The sequence below is a fragment of the Schistocerca americana genome, chromosome 3, assembly GCF_021461395.2.
Source record: "Schistocerca americana isolate TAMUIC-IGC-003095 chromosome 3, iqSchAmer2.1, whole genome shotgun sequence".
Lineage (NCBI taxonomy): Eukaryota > Metazoa > Arthropoda > Insecta > Orthoptera > Acrididae > Schistocerca > Schistocerca americana.
In genome coordinates this window covers 658248231-658266552 of record NC_060121.1, presented here as the reverse complement: position 1 = coordinate 658266552, position 18322 = coordinate 658248231, and the positions used below count along the sequence as shown (strand labels likewise).

The 18322-nt window shown below is 40.8% G+C and overlaps 1 protein-coding gene across 1 annotated transcript in view; it reads right to left on the bottom strand.

Annotated features, from left to right (window-relative positions):
- LOC124606282 (glutamate receptor ionotropic, NMDA 2A-like) overlaps positions 1–18322 on the bottom strand; it is a 522926-nt gene that overhangs the window by 248882 nt on the left and 255722 nt on the right. The window contains exon 2 of the mRNA XM_047138263.1: positions 8760–8938. Within this exon, the coding sequence (XP_046994219.1) occupies positions 8760–8938 (179 nt within the window). The remainder of the gene's footprint in view (positions 1–8759; positions 8939–18322) is intronic.

The window sequence follows — 18322 nt, the reverse complement described above, 5'->3', positions numbered from 1 at the left end:
GATGCATTTTTAAAGACGGAAAATTTAATATTTTATAAATTACGAATTAATAAAACTGAAATATTTTGAAATTTTTGTAAAACTTGGAAAAAATTTCTCTACAAAGGAGGTATACGAGGGCTGTTGAAAAATTTTCAGAACTTCGTCCATAAAATTTTTCTACGTTTACCATTTACTAATCGTGCAAAATCTCCTTCGAAGTACTCTCCTCGACAGTTGTTACACCGCTCCCAACGGCGTTTCCACTTCCGGAAGCAGTGTTGGTACTCCTCTTGCTGTATCGCGCGAAGCGCCGTCTGCGAAATTTCTTTTCTCTTAGCTATCGTTGCAAATCTTCTTCCTTTCAACTGGGTTTTGAACTTTGGAAATAAAAAACGTCCTCAGAGCTGGGTCTGGAGGGTACGGAGGATGAGACACAACAGTGATTTCGTTTTGGTGCAACAGTCGCCCACCAACAAGGATGAAAGTGCGGATGCATTATCGTGATGTAAGAGCCACCACGAATTGTCTCGCCACATTTCAGGCCGTTTCCTTCTCACATTTTCTCGCTGGCGCCGCAGCACGTGCTGATAGTACCATCGATTAACAGTTTGGTACGAATTCATGATGAACTAATCCATCAAAGAAAACTATCAGTACGGCTTTATTATGTAGCCTGACCTAAGGAGCTTTTTCTGGTCTTGGATAACCTTCCCCGACCCTTTCTGAAGATTGAACCTTGATCTCAACATGATAACCGTAGACCGACGTCTCATCACCGGTTATGAATCGCTTAACGAACATCTCGTTCCCATTTGCGCGATCCAAAAGCTCTTCACAGACTGCGAGGCGAAGGTCTTTCTGGTCTCGACTAATGAGCTGTGGGACGAACTTGGCGGCAACACCATGCATTCTAGGGTGCCGTGTCAAGGTTTCATGACATGATCCCACTGAAATGTTACATTCTTTTCCAGTCTCCCGGACATTCAGTCGTCGATTGGCACGCACAATTTCGTTGAAGTTCCTGAGATGAGCGTCGTCAGTAGACGTCGAAGAGCGCCATGAACGAGGGTTTGTCTTTAACTTTCGTTCGGCTATGTTTAAACAGTGTGAATCATTCGTAACACAATGCGGCTTGAGCACTCACCACTGTAGGCTTCCTGCATGATTTAGTGTGTCTCTGTAAAGGTTTTGTGGAGTTTCACGCAAAATTTAATGCAGACACGTTGCTCCTCTAACTATGGCATCTCGAAATTCGCAAACTGTGCCACACAACGCTATACTAAACACGGCACTGGACAATAACTAACAGACATACAACAATGAAACTTCCCGCAGTTACACGTTAAACACGGGCGTGTGCAGAGATGCCAGCCACATTTCGCTCCAGCACGCCTTTGGCGCGAAATTACCAGTGTTCTGGGAGTTTTTGAACTGTCCTTGTACAACCTACTTCTCTACAAAAATACGTCGATAAAGAAAAAAGCCTTCGTCTAACAGCCATTACAATTTTATAATATTGTCACGAACAGTTTACGAGAAAAGTGTACCTATAGTTGACAAATTTCACATTGTGGGTATAGAAGGTACAATCTCAACTTAGTCGTTTTTCCCACAGATAATCTCCATAAAAGGACTTCTTAAAATGTAGAGTACAGATCATGACATTCTTTGAAAAAAAAAAAAACAACTATGGACTGCAGTACTCAATAATAAATATTGCATGTCGCGGACTCTGTCACTAACCTCTACTTTTAATGTCAGATTACGTTAAGTAAGAAGTAGAATCGTTGTCCAAATAAACAACAAAATTCATATTGAAGAGACATAAGCATTGTTAGCGGTGTATTTCCATAAAACGTAACATAAAAGAAATGAAATGTCACTGCGAAACTTTTATATTCAAAATAAACATTAAATGAAATTGTTTAAAATGTCGCATGCTTGTGAAAAGGGCAACACTGGACTAGACGATGAGTGGTACCTCCTTCGGCTGGTTCGGAAAACACTGCACTACATGGAGACATTTTGGATATGACCCGCAATTTGTTAACAAGAACACCGTACATCTGATACAGTGTTCACGACCAGGTTTCCTAACAGTACTAATGCACTCTGGTGATCGTTCTACGTGTCAGAGAGAAACGCAGCTCTTATCGTTTGCGTACCCGCCGATGCTAGGTACGCGTACGAAGATACGTTGACATCAGACCATGTCTTCTGCGTGTTTCACTTGCTAGTCCTGCAGTGTACATTACTATACAGTTCACATTTACACGTTTGACAGTCGGTTTATAGACCAACTTGACGATTACTTCTCGACTGGATATGGAAAAAATAGACAACTAAAAGTTTTCTCGCTAGCTCTGGCTTTTCTTGTTTTATTATGACAGTCGTTTATCCCAATGGAGGTGGGAATCAACAAAATATTTTGTGTTTGGGAGGAGAAAGTTGATGATGAAAATTTCTTGAAAATACCTCGCAGCAACGAAAATCGCCTTTATTTTAATTATTGTCATCCCAACTTACTTGATATATCTGTAGTTCTCTCTCCCCTCTTTCTTGATAACGCGAAACGATCTTCCTTTGTTTGAAATTTTTCGATGTCTTCCGTCGATATTATAATGATCCCCTATCGCGGGCAATATTCCATAAGAGGATGGGCTAGCGTAGTGTAGGCAGCCTGTTTAGTAGATACGTTGCGTCTTCTAAGTGTCCTCCCAATAAAATACAGTCCTTGGTAAGCTTTCTATGTGATGATTTCAATTTAAGTTGTTATTAATTAAAATCTCTTGAAATTTAACGAAATTATTTTAGGGTCCATTGGAACGGATCACAATTTTGATTGGCTGGGGTTATTTGCCACTTTCGCACATTGTGGTACATCATCTAAATTGTTTTACAATTCATTTTGATTTTCTGTTAACTTTACTGGAGAGCCAACGATAGCACCGTATGTTAGCAACGTAAGAGAGTGGCGCAGATTGTCTCCTACAACCTTTGCACAGACCGAGAACAACAGAGGTCCTAAAAATCTCGGGGAACTCCGGGTTTCATTACATGACTACCCGTCAATAACTACGAAATTGCTACTCGTCTGATAAGAATATTCAATATAGTCGTGCAACTGATTTATGCTTATTAAGTACGCAATTTAATATTAACCGCTTACGAAGAACGGTGTCAAAAGCAGTCTGGAAATCTAGGAGCTCATAGCGATCGCACTCATAGGTTCGTGTATATAATCGACATCTAATGGGAAAATGCGACAGTCACCACTAATGGCCGAGTGCACCAACCCCGGTGAAAAAGCATGATAACCAAGGTCCCTCGATCATGGTTAAAAGTAAATCCCGTTTGAAATGTTTCTGCAGTGCACCAACGTTAATCGCTGGTCAGCAAACCGTCGTCAGCCAACTGTGCATTAGACCGCGGTAAACTCTCTACATTGCAATGGAACGTGCCCTGGCAACGCAAAGATGTTAGTAAACAAGAAATTGCACAGATAGTCGCTGGTGCCACGTTCTATCTTTGCTGTCTTTTTTTTTCCGTCGACAAGCAGAAGTGTGTTTACGTACCTCGGTACCTATTTCTGATCTGTTGGTTTCTTTTTTGGAGAATAATGGAGAATAAAAGAACAACACCGAATTTCTCGAAGTACGAGATAGATGAACATCTTGAACTGGTGGGTGCAAATGCATCCGTTCTTGAAAATAAGAAAACCGACGGCTACAGCTTAAAAGAAAAACAGGCAATGTGGTCTCATGTGGAGGCGCAATTTAATTCTACTCCTGGTAAGTTTACTCATAAATAAATAACTTTTCTAGGTTCATCGTAAGCGTAGGATATGGGACACACTGGCTTTTAGTTTGAAATTTAAAACTGTTATTGGCGTACCACTGAAATACGTGATAGGACTATGCAAATTTACGGTTGGAATTGTTTTGTTAGTTTTAAATTTAAAATCCAATGCCGTGCTACTGTTAACTAAACCTTATGTGACTAACGGGGAAGCTTTTATGTTGAAAATTGTGAACATACGTTTCTCACTTAGCCCTGTGCCGTATTCTTCATATATGCCTATACCACTTTCTTTTTAATGAACTGAAATGTAAACAAAAGCCATATACAGATCTTAGATTTTTATTGCGGTTATAAGTTAAGAGCCTCAAAATGCAAAATTGACTTATGAATGCAAATAATATAAGAATTAATTTATGGTACAACAAACTACTTTTATTTAATTTCAGGTGTGATAAAAAGATCCTGTGACAGGCTGAAAAACAGTTATGGAAATATGAAAAGAAGACTTCGAAAAGACCTTGCAGAAGAAAAGGTGGAAGTGTATAAAACAGGTGGGGGGAAGCCTACCCAAAAAACCACGATCCATGATTGGGCTAAACTATTAGAAATTGTTGGATCCTCAATGAAACCGTTAACAAATGCATATGATTCCGATGCACAGTTCAGCATGATTGTGGGTGTTGTCAACATGGAGAGCAGTGAAGTGCAGTGCAGTGAGAATACGCCACCTGCTTCAGTTGTCGAGTTAGCAGAGTGCACACAACCTAGCACTTCCCACACACCTGTCGTATTATTAAGTAAAGAGACACCAAATAATGTTCTGGCGGATGTCACCCAGTTGCAATCTGTTTCACAGTCTCCTGATCAACCGAATAAAAACATTTGCACGCCAAAAAATACATGGAATCGTCGCAGGATGCCTGCAAAACCAAGGCCATCAGGTTCGGGAACAGTGATTGACAATGTGTGCAAGAAGAGAGTGGAACTACTGGAGGCCCAATTACTCATGATGATGGCAGAGCACCAAAAGGAGCTGAGGATAAAAAATTTAAAGATTCTGGCCCCGAAAGAAAAACTAAAGTACTGGAAGAAGAAAAATGCAAGTGACACGTGACTTTTGTTCCTGTTACAGTGAATTTTTTTAATTTTTTGTGCTATGTTGTATTTTGTCTAATGTATTAAAGTTGTCTCACAGTTCAAATTGTTTCTCTGTGTTTGTCCTGTTAGTGATACTGCACAGATAGTCGCTGGTGCCACGTTCTATCTTTGCTGTCTTTTTTTTTCCGTCGACAAGCAGAAGTGTGTTTACGTACCTCGGTACCTATTTCTGATCTGTTGGTGTCTGTCTAATATCTGCTTACAGCTTATTTGGTCTGGACTAAGTTTCATCCAATCACTTAAAATTAGAATTACTTCTTATATAAAAACAGATTAGCAACACTGCAGTTTACACAAGTAAGATACATGTCAGTTGCAGGCCTGCAGCCATAGCGTCAGGTGCCAATTTCTACTTAAATGACTTAACAATGAGGTAGACTGTTAATGAAACAAAATAATAGTAATAAAGCATCCTTGTTACTCTAACTTTGGAATGAACATATGTGCTGTAACAGTTATATACATGAGGCCCAATGTTATCATGTTTTGCATTGTTTGTACCAGAATATGAGGGAAAGTGCTCCAAATCATAATTTTGTGTGTGCCATTTTCTGTGGAATAATCTGCACCAGGTAATGTTTATAATGGGAACCTATATCTTTTATGACAATACAATTTGAAGTGAGGCATGTTGGGAAATACATTGCTGTGGTGGGTTCCCTTTTCTGCAAAAGTAAGCATAGCATATGTGGCTTTCCTAGCCCCACCACTTGGTAATGTGTGTGGTGGAAACCTGTAACATTTATCATAACAGTATTTGTAGAGAGGCATTATTGAATAATACATTGCTAATATGGACAGTAGTGAGATATGAATTGTGTGGCTTCTCTAGCAATATTCTCCACCTGTTAATGTTTACAATGTCAGCCCATAACTTTTATCACAGAAAAATTTGTAGCAAGATATTTTCAGAAATGCATTCCTATGATGGATCACTGGCTTCTGCTATAGTAGTCATAGCATGTGTGGCTTTCTTAGCAACATTCTGCACGTGCTAATGTTTATGATGGCAACCCAGAACTTCTGCCACAACTGTATTTGTAGTGAGGCATTTTTCTGTGGCACTGTGCAATGACAAGGAATTCCCTTCTCCACAGGTGAGCATTAAATATGTGAAAAACTGCATCAATATCAGTGACAGGGTGAGGGAGGGAGTTTTCAGTAATAACTTAAAGTATGACACTTTGTACTGTCAACTCACAGCATTACAGATCTGCTTTCATATCTTCCGAAGTAGCACACTCCATAACTAATTATTGCTCTTGCACTGATTCCCAAAGTATTAGACATTGCTGACAACATTCCATTGCCTTTTGTAGCAATGAGAACTTGTTTTTGGTGGCAATTTCTAAACACAAATTTGTCTTCAATTTCATGTATTTTTTTTAATGCCATACAGTTGTGCATAATATTGTGTAAAGTGCTGCTACACGCATGACTGACTAGAATTAACAACGTAATTCAATTCTTTGCACAACCTTATGGCCACACACACTTATGTTTAAGAAAATCATATTGTAAATAAAGAGTAGTGATTAATATGGAAACAATTTAACAAATAAACAATCCCAAACTGACATTTTACGTTATTACACAAATGATTATTTTGTGCCCATGTGTGTACTGCATATTCACAATTTTAAGCTTATTTAGGTGATAAGATTGCATTACTAATGAGGAGAAGTGGAGTAAAATAATCTCTAAACTGTAAGGTTCTAATAATAAAGAATGTGCTCTTTTAATATTGCAAAACTGTTGGAATTCACATATTTGTTGTTACAGTAGAAAATTTAAGAGATGTTTAGGATCTATAGTGAACATAATACAGAAATATAATGGATATTTTATTCCACTCGCTTTTACTCTCACACTCTCTAAATGTAATGGAGTCATATGTTCTCAAATTTAAGTACATACCCAGAAACTGAACATGTATATAAATAACAGAGTACTGCATTGCTTTCACAACCAATGTGATGCAAGAAATATTTCTTTAATAATGAATTAGCAACAGTTCCACACTAAAAAAAATCTCAGAAAAGCAACAGCTGGGTAATTGTCTGTAGAAAGCACATCCTGTCCCTGGCACAACAAAACCTCAAATTTCGCATCACACACCCAGTTCAGTGAGTACTTTTATGTTCGCTAGACAGCAGAAACAAAATAGATTACATGCTGAAATAATCTGAAAAATTGAAAATACGGCGAAATCCCATAACTATAATCATAATTTTTCATTACGAACAATGTCTGAATTTATGTTAGATTATCGGAAATGTTCATTAATTATAGCACGGCGAACTGCTCTTCCAGGTAATGTATCATCACGATACATCTGCTGTCCAGGTAGCACTTCTTCGTTGTCTTCAATGTTGGGGCCTCTCTCATCACGTAACTGATTTAAAAGTCGAGAAATTTCAGGATCTTCTGGTGGTTCATCACTGCTTGTACTCCTCGCAATATTATGCAAGACAGCTGTACCCACAATGATTGACATTGCTTCCTGTGGATTACATCTTATTCCTACAGATAATATGGGAAATCTTCTCTTCCACATGCCGTATTTTCTCTCAACAGTGTTTCTAGTTTTAATATGAGACCTATTATACCGATGCTCTGCTTCATTTTGCGGATTTAGAAGTGGAGTTAACAAGTAGGATTTACATGCATAACCACTATCTCCCAATCAGTGACCTTGTGGTATTTCTCCGTTTTCAAATTGAGCTCTGCGAGCGCAGTTGAGAAATATGGTACTGTCGTGCACAGAGCCCGGCCATCGAGCGACAATATCTCTTATTAACAAATTGTGATCACTAATGGTTTGACAGTTAAAGGAAAAATGTGATTTCCTATTGCGGAAAAGTTCAGCATTATGTCCTCCAGGAGACTGAATTCTTATATGGGTACAATACAAGGTACCAAGAACGCCAGGAAATCGGTCCAATTGACTAAAACCACACATAACAGAGCGCACTTCTTCTCTTGTTGGAAATTTTATAAAGCGAGGAGACAGTGATGCTATGATGTCTGATACATCACTGATGATTCGTTGTGCTGTTGTACGATGTATATTACTGTTGTCCCCAATAAGAATGTTGAATGCACCTGTTGCATATGCCCTTAAAGTAATCAAAAGTCTGTTTAACGGAGAAACAGGGTTATTCCGATCAGTAGGAAATTCTAATCTATCATTAATTTGATTTAATAACCACCACACTGTTTTTTTTTTGACAGACGAAATCTCTCTTCAAACTTCCTGTCACCATAATCTTCAAAAGGGTTTCCCCTTTCCACAATCACTCCAACACGATTTCGGTCACGATTTAAATGGTCAAGGTATAACAAATCTTCCTCAATGCCATCCATAACATCAAAACGCGCCGCCATCTTAATAGCGTATGCTTCTAAATCCGTGGTTATGTCGAGAAAATCGGGAAAGAGCCCCGGTTAAATATAACCGCGGTCGATTCCCTCGTTTAACTTAGATCGATGTTGGTGCACCAGAATACTGCGCTGAACAGGATTATATACCGAATTAACCGCGGTTATCTGTTAATAGAGATTGGTGCACTCGGCCATAAGCCTTCTCCAAGCATGGGACCGAAGACACCGACAAGCGTCAGAAGCACCCTCTACCATATTCCTCACAGCGCTACCCTGTTGCGCTCCCGATGTAGACGACGCACCCAGACCACCCAGATGATGGCAGTAATATCCACAAAGGCACTGAAGAAGGCAGTAGTATGTTCGACGGTCATTTTGTAGTCAGCAGAGCTGGGCTGGGCAACGTGGAGCGCGAGTGTGATTGAGGTACTTACCCGCTCGAGACCGGAGTTGTCGGCATTCCAGGCGATGACCGGGATGCCGAGGTAGCCGGCCAGCTGCAGGAAGTACTGTGCGGACGCCGTGCTGCGGCCGTACTTCTCGTAGTTCATGAGGTACAGGATGGCGGACACGTTCACCGACAGGAACTCCGTGCACAGCGACGACAGAATGGCTGCAACACACCAGAAGTGTCTACGTAAGATCTCAACTGACAGAACTATAAATCTCGCAAAAAAACTGTGCTTAGTCACTGTCACATGGAATTATCATTATTATGATTAGCTCTCGTATAACGAATTTACCTTGAAACACTTTATTCGGATTTGATTATCTTTCCATAAGTACTAGCAACAGGCTGCAAGAGAAATTAGCTGATCATTCTGATTACCACGGCTGTCTAGACGAACGCTTACCAGTTTCATCTTTTATGTAAGACGAAAAATTCTTCAACAGCTAAATCACCATTGAGGGAGGTATCAAATTCATAGATGAGAGACAGGAAAAGAGTCTGTAGTTTACCAGTGGTACTGGTTATTCATTAAGTTCTGTTCTGCCAATGAAATTATGGAGTGAATAGAAAACATGTTTCGTTTCCTTGATTGACTGAATTCTCACGTCTTAGAAATCAACAATTTCATATACAGTGTTTAAATTACTCAAAATTAAAAAAAAATGTTTACGTTACATATATCTGCAAATTCATACTTTGTAATTTTTTTCTTGGCTCGTTTTAGATGATACTAATGTTTTTTAATGGGAAAAGTTCAGAAATACAAGGATTTCCCTGTATTACATAAAGGTTTTTCATAAAGTAATGAAGAAGATCCTAGAAATTGATCCCAAACATATACATTCAAAAAACCTTTATTAAAAAGCATAGCATAACATGAGGCATTCCAACTATCATGATAAGCATTATGCACTTCAAGAAGCACAGAATGTGGTAAATCTTAAAGTATTTTCTTTCTTTCTTAAATCTCCATTGCTCTTTCATCTGTGCACTAACTAAAGATTCTTCCTGAGAAGCCCAGGAAGTGCAGCTTCAAGCTCATTGAAGCATCCAATATTTCAAAGTTATCAAGCACGTTTCTGAAAATATACTACGAATCGATGTGTTTGAAGGGGCGAAGAAACTTGGTGTCAAGTTCTTCAAAGAATATATAAGGCGATCTTTAAATTTCATTCATTTTGTCTTCAGATGTTTGTCTTTATTTATTTCCCAACGCCAGGGCAAACGAAAAGTTGCTTGTTTCATCTTAGCTTCTAATAGCCGCTTTAACGTACTTGCTACATACTCGAATGTGTTAGCATCTTCTCGTATTGCTGTGATGAAATGTGTCATAATGAGAAGTTTTCTGAGAAGTTATTTCAGTTTTCCCCCATTTGCGTAGGAAGCAGGGGTCCTTCCTCACCACTTGAGCACATTCAATGAGGGGTCCATGACTGGACCTATTCTCCAACCTTAACACCAAGGTGTCCGTCAGAGGACGCTGCAGCAGTATATATGCAACATATCGCGACTCTGATATGTAGATATAAGCACCGACATGTAGGCAAGAGGTTAGTGGAGCATTCGGAAAAATGGGCCCAAACAGGACCGGCGTGGTGCTGTTGTTGTTGTTGTTGTTTTTTTTCCGAAGAAGAAGCACCAACAGGTGTCCAACTGAGATTGAAGAATACGAATGAGGCAGCATGTTCGCCGAAAATTGCCGTTGTGGAGTGGCTCTGCTTCGCGATTATGAACGTTCCCATACAGCAAATAAAGCGCAGAAGTAACACCAACTCAAGTAGGAAACACTCGAGCACCCGCATTACAGTCCTTATCTCTCCTCATGAGATTATCACTCCTTCGGTCCCTTGAAAAATACCTTGAAATGTCGACGATGCCTTGTAGTACTGGGATGTGCAGCTGCCTGTCACAAACTATTTCACTTAGCAGGACGCGATGTTTTACAAAACGGGTGTCTTAAACCTGGTGCGTCGGTGGGATGATTGCCTCAATATTCGTGGCGATTTTGCATGTTTGGCACACCGATTCTGGATTGTTCAACCTTCGAACGGAAACTTTATATTTGCCCTTTATACACTTTTTTGACAAAGTCTGAAATTGTCTGCTGCTGCTTTTTCACTAAAAGTTGGCCACAGATGTGTCAGAAGTGAGCAGAAGAATTAATATAACCTCTTGAAGCAGTGAAATTCACAAAAGCAGGCAGCATCAGTCGATTAATCCCCCACTGCTGAAGGTTGCGTGAAGAATGGAAGGCATTCATTTAAAAGTGAAGAAACAAAAGAAAATTGTGGAACACTGTACTAGAACTGTTCTTCAGACACAAATCTTAATTGGCACTGCGTAACTGGATAGTAAAGTACTTTTAGCTGCAATTTTACGTGAAGCAGGTGGCCTGAGATACTTGTCACCTGCAGATAAATAAGTCTGCGCCGAGCACTGGACGGCGATCCGGCTTTCCTCGTTAAGTATCGAGTTAAGACCTTTATCTGGCCGCGGCCAGTGTGTACGAGGGAGGACCGTGGAAAGAATGCCGCAGGCGAACGCCCTAAGCCGATCGTGGCTCCTCCATTTAGGATCGCGGCGCAGATTGGCAGCTGCAACGCCCAGTTGCGTCGCCGGCTGCGCCAGGGGCACCAGCCGCGACGAGTCGCGTGTCTGACCGGCCGCGCAGACTAATATCTGCTGTACAGCGACGTACCTTGATGAGTGACACCAATGCCTCAAAGTCTGCATCCTTTTCACATCGCAACTATCTTATTGTGGTAATAGCATCATATTTCTGCTGATGAGAAGACTAACAGTAAAGTATACCAAGGTTAGTCAACGATTTAATTATCACTTATCAAGTTGTTGCCCGGACATACGGCAATTATGATAGATCTTATCAGTATATGTACCCTGCAATACAACTTATTTTTCATAACGAAACACGTAAGTGGCAGTTGGAAAACAATGAATATATCGACTCCTTGACACAAGTGTGATTCAAATCATCTTTTGGCTGCAGATTACAAGTATCCTTCCGAACCATCCGACTCGGAGCCAATGAGCTTTTCATCAGTGATGTATTTCAAGAAATTCTGCATACCATATTTTTAGTAAGAAAATGATACATATACCAGAAGAGTATGGAGAACTGTAAAAGTGTGTACCTCAAAACGAATTTTCAGTCTGCAGTTATGTCGTGTGTCACTGGTGTAAGTACAAATATTTTTGTATGGGGTAACTCAATACACACACAAACACACACACACACACACACACACACACACACACACACACACACACATGCGCACAATGCCGTAGTTGATTTTTTTCTGTATTGAACATCTTCCCACAAACACGCCAAAAACTTTATGACCTGATGTTTTCCGCATGGCCATAACTGCATCACTAAGGGGGCTACGCCCTCCGGTATGGAAAAAACGTTTTGTGTCCACGTGTTACACTTCAACAACTTATTGCCGTCCAGGGGAAATAAAGCAGTAATCGCTTGCTCCTACCACATGTAGCTATCAATTAAACTAAAAACGCACTACTGGTAATAGTTTTAATTATTAGTCTGCTGATGTAATGTCGTTCAGTACACTGTCCTGAGTCACCAACAGAAATATTCGCACTTAAACCCGTCACACCCTGTATGTCTGCTAATTAAAAGCTCCCGAGTAAATGAATTCAAACCAGAACCTTCGCCTTTTGTGTAAATTCTCCAGCAACTGAGGCATCCAGGCGTTGATAAATCAAAGAATTTGACTGCGGTTGGCAAGGGTTTTGGACTCGAGTCCTCGTCCGTTGCACAGAGTTTTAATCTATAGACAGGCCAATATTTACGTACATATTGTAAGAAGGACTGTGGCAGCTACACAGGCGTTACACTGCCTAACATCTGCTACACACTGTATAAAAAAGTTGTCAAAATAGCGTTACTGTATACGTCTTTCCAGATAATGAAGCTGCATTTAGTCACAGAACATCGTGCGTAGACAGTGCCCGAAAATACTTATAAGAAAAGAGTAGTCAGCCTTTCACTATACTTAGCCTGTATATCGCATGGGAAAACTTTCATCTTGTCAACAGATAAAATACGACTCACGTAATTCTAAATTGTATTTGAAAGCGTCATTATTAGAGCAATTCTAAATGCAGAAGCCACATTTGAGGGAGATAAACACTAGGAGGGTCGCACCATCAGCTTCACATCACATACTCCTAAGTTTCTGAGAAAAAAATTCCGTAGAATGTAAAAGAACATTGAGAATCAGGTGCACGAAGATAAGATCAGCCTTAGGAAAGTTTACGGCTCCACAAGCGTTCGTCATGTTAATAGAGGAAAAACGTAAGAAAAATGAACAAACGTCTGTAGGACTTGTAGCCCCAGGAAAAGCGGTAGACAACGTGAAATAGTGAAACACAGAAATTCGCTGAAAAATAAGGCATATGTAAAGACGGAAAATTTACAATATCTACAAGAAAGAAGACGGAATATTTAGAATTGATGACAAGTGCTCGGATTAAAATGGCAATGACGCAGTCTTTCTTCTCGATCACTTAACCCACACATAAAAAAAGGAATGATCGGAGTACAGGAAAGACTCAAGAGTGCCATTAAAGTAGGCGAATAGATGTCAGCGATCTGTGAATCTTAGAAGCCTTGTTAGGTTGGTTGCAGACGATGCTGTCGTTTACCGTTTGTTATGTTGTGACTTGGCAAGACAGCCAAGTCACTATGAGATAGCCGAAAGGCACGCGTTTAAGCTCACGCAGGCTGGCGTGAGGTCTGGAACAGTTAAAGGAGTTGAGTCTAGTAAAAAAAGTACGTAGCTTCTGGAATACTTAACTTTAATCCATAATTGGTGAACATCGGTCTGACGGTACATGCATCACAAGATAAATAGCAAATGATAATGGCGCCTTGCTAGGTCGTAGCAAATGACGTAGCTGGTGGCTATGCCAACTATCGTCTCGGCAAATGAGAACGTAATTCGTCAGTGAACCATCGCTAGCAAAGTCGGCTGTACAACTGGGGCGAGTGCTAGGACGTCACTCTAGACCTGCCGTGTGGCGGCGCTCGGTCTGCAATCACTGATATTAGCGACACGCGGGTCCGACGTATACTAGCGGACCGCGGCCGATTTAAAGGCTACCACCCAGCAAGTGTGGTGTCTGGCGGTGACACCACATGTTAAAATAATAAGAAAATCATAAAAAATTGCAAAATTATTTAGGAAAAGTGTCCGCATGATGCGAAAAGTGGAAACTGACCAGACCAATAAAAAGTGCGAGGTCCTGACGTAATTACCACAAAATTTCTGTTAAATTTCGATTGCACCATAAATGACGTTGTAGTCGATGTACTTCTTAATATCGCTTTTGGAAGGAGCAAACCATGTGAACCACATACATAGCAGTTACAATTACAAAAGTAATAATTACAAAGGAAACAATAGGATAACGAACCAAAGACTGCAGTTTATTGACAGAATACTTAGAAGATGGAAAAAAGCTACTTATATGACTACGCTATACCTCTACATCATCTGCTAGATTAGTGCTATACAGTGTGAGATCCTTGTCAGAAAGAATGGACGGAACACATCGAAAAAACTCAAAGAAGGGCCGCTCGTTATTTTGTTATCTCGAAATAGGGAAAAAATGACACGGACATGGCAAGCGAGTTGGGATAGCTGTCGTTTAAATAAAAGCGTTTTTTGTTTTCACGGAATTTCAACCACTATCTGTCTGCTAATGATGCCAAAAATTTGTTGACTCCCACCTACATAGGGAGAAATGTCGCTCGTAAAAAAACGAAAGAAATCATAGCTCGTAAGGAAAGTTTTACACGTTAATTTTTTGCAAGTTTAATTTGAGAGTCGAACAATAGAGAAATAGTATTAAAGTAATTCTCTGAAACCTCTGCTGAGCGCGTATATGTGACTTTGAGAGTAATCATGTAGGTGTAAACATGTATAACGTCGCTGATAACATTGCTACCGTCATTGAAAGTGAGAAAGCATTACAGAATATGGACTGACGATGTACCGCAGAAAGCCGAAAACAGTGAGGAGAAACAGAAATTAAATCAGCAATTAACATCAAAACTGGGGAGAACGTAGTAGATGAAGTGGAGGAATTTTTTTGCCCCAGGGGAAAAGTAACGACTGAAGGACGAAGAAAGGCTTGGAAATAGGCCATTCTCTGCTAAAACAAGAATATTGGTCCTTATTTTGTAGAACATTTTTTGTAAGTATTTACGTTTGGTGTATAGCATTGTTTGGAAGTGAATCATGAACTGCGGCGAAACGGAAAAACAAGAGAATCGGATTTTAAAAGTTGATATTACAGGAGAATGCGGAAAAATTAGGTATACTAATAAGGCAGAAAGTGAGGAGGCTGGAGAGGAAAGAAGTATTTTGAAAACACTGACTAGAGCAAGAGGCAGGGCGATAGGGTACGTATTAAGACACCAGTGCGCATATTATCTTATCGGAGAACGAAGATGGTGAATACGATCCTGTCTAAAAGATTCTGACTGGAAAGTCAGAACCAGTCACTCCAACAAGCTCTCCTAACTGTAGCTCTCTCGCACCCACTGGAAATGCTTTTTATCGAGTTCTGTCAGGAACTTCCCATGAACTAAATCTTGTCTCCATAAACTTGTTAAGGTGCACCTGAGGAATTTTCTAACATTCAGACTTTTAGCCTGTACTGTAGGATAGGTACAGGAAGACAATCCTTCTGTTTGGTATACGAATAGTCCCTAGCCCAACGCCTACTAGCTAAAACACTTGACCCACCTTTCTACCACAAATGGAACCCGAGGTATGAATCCCGGAAATATTCCGTTTTTATGCGTGGTATTTTGGAACATGTTGGTAGTGCATGATGTCGCATTCATACCAGTTCGGGAATAGACGTTATGTAAAGGATAAATTAGTGGGGAGGGAAAGAAATTTGGATGTATGCGACAAATAAACGTTGTGAGTAAATGCGGTATCCTCTTTTTATGGAGGCTCATAGGAGCAAAAGACAACCCCATCAGTGTCGATGGGTGTGGGTGTACGCCAGGATGCTGGAGCCCTTTCGGGCTTGTATTCGGGAGAAGTACCACAGACTGCTGCCGACTGGAGGAGGCGTTGAAAGAGCGGACTGCAGCGAACGTGAGCAGAATCTGTGTGCTGGTCAGCCGTCGCAAACTGCAATTACACCTGGCGGCGAGCGCGCGACAAAAGAGCGGAAGCGGCTCCAATTAGAGGACGCCGCCGGCCGGTCGACCAATCAAAGCGTCGCCCGTGGCCAGCGCCGGTCGGCCCTCGGCTTGGCTGAAGCGCGGCTTCGTGACTAACGTGACGCGAACACACCGCGTGAGATTTGGGCGTGCGTGAGGGTACAATCGGCACACCGACAGAAAAGCGAGGATTTAATCATAATTGTCTTTATCGCATTTTGTGCACCTATGACAGCTTACCGGTTTCTACTCATACGAATCATTATCAGAGCCACCAACATCCATACTCGGCAAACCACTGTGAGATGCAAGTCAGAGGGTACTTCCTCATGTGTACCAGTTATCAAGGCTTCTCCTCGTTCCATTTACGTATGGAGTGCGGGAAGAATGTTTAAACGCCTCTTTGCATGTTGTAGCTTATCTGATATCCCACGATTCCTGCGGTAGTGATACGTAGTGGGTTCTAGTACATTCCCAGCTTCTTGAAACTTTGTAAATACGCTTTCTCGGAATAGTTTGTCACTACATCAAGTTTATGCCAGCTCCGTTTCTTGAGCATCTCCACGAGACTCTCCCATCGGTCAGAATAGCCTGCGCTGTGTTGCCGTTCTTCCTATAGTGTTAATATTCCCTGTTAGTGCCATTTTATACGAGTCCCTCACACTTAAGCAATATTCTATTATGGGTTGCACCAGACTTTTGCAATCGATCACTTTTCTAGAGCGATTAAATCTTGCTACTATTCAACTAATGAGCCTAGTTCTGCCACCGGCATTATCTATGAATAAGTCTGCTTCATTATTAGATTTCACAGTATATTAATTTGTAAAATTGAAACATTGCGTTCTTAAACTCACGTATTTATTGGCGGATTTCGGTCGTGACTCACTAATATTGTAGTTCTAAGATTTCCTGTTATGAACTGCACGATTTTACAGTTCTGGACATTTAAATTAAGTAACGAAATCTGTCACTTTGAAATCTTATCAACAAGTATCTCGTTACGGATGTGACATCTCAAATAGTCATCTAGTGCCCTTTGTGGTCAATTAGTTTACACGATGGGTGTTAAGTGTCTTTTTGATGTGTTAGGTTGCTAACAACACACCCATAAGAGTGGAAACAAGCAAACTGCCATACGTTCACCAAATGCGATCAAGCTAATATGTTCTGATTAAGAAAGTATCTTCAATTCATTTTAGAAAAAGCAGCATTTCCAAAGGCAAGCATTAAGCAAACAAGAGGCCATCAATGAGTCAACAAAGGAACAGAACAGTAGCTGAGATTATTTGTAAAAATAAGAGACAAAATACTAGCTTACAAAAGTACCTAACCGTATAGGTTGACGCGGAGCACTCCAGTTTCAAACATTTCAAAGTGAGCCACACCTCGATCGCATGCACGCGGAGGTTAATGATCAGGATTTGGAACATCGCTCACCTTATAGTTAGCTTTTCCAATGAGCTCTGAATGCCACCCACTACTTCTTTTTTAGTCGTCAGTTTTCTGAGTGGTTTCATAATGCCCGTAACTAATTCCTATATTGTGCCAATCTCTTCATCTCAGAGTAACACTTGCAATCAATGGCCTCAATCATCCGCTATATGTATTCCACTCTCTCTCATCCACTTAAGTTTTTTCCCTTTATGGTTTCCTCTAGGGCTGTAGAAGTCACTCACCGATGTCTTAACGGATGTCCTATCATCATGCCCTTCTCCTTGTCAGTGTTTTCCACATATTCCTTTCCTGTACGAGTCTGAGCAAAACCTACAAATTCTTTACCTTATCAGTTCACCTAATTTTCCACCCATGAACCATGCATGGACCTTGCCGTTGGTGGGGAGGCTTGCGTGCCAAAACGATACAGATAGCCGTACCACATCGGAGGGGTATTTGTTGAGAGGCCAGACAAACGTGTGGTTCCTGAAGAGGGGCAGCAGCCTTTTCAATAGTTGCAGGGGCAATAGTCTGGATGATTCACTGATCTGGCCTTGTACCATTAACCAAAACGGCCTAGCTGTCGTGGTACTGCGAACGGCTGAAAGCAAGGGGAAACTACAGCCGTAATTTTTCCCGAGGGCATGCAGCTTTACTGTATGGTTAAATGGTGATGCCGTTCTCTTGGGTAAAATATTCCGGAGGTAAAATAGTCCCCCATTCGGATCTCCAGTCGGGGACCACTCAGGAGGACGTCGTTATCAGGAGAAAGAAAACTGGCGTTCTACGGATCGGAGCGTGGAATGTCAGATCCCTTAATCGGGCAGGTAGGTTAGAAAATTTAAAAAGGGAAATGGCTAAGTTAACGTTAGATATAGTGGGAA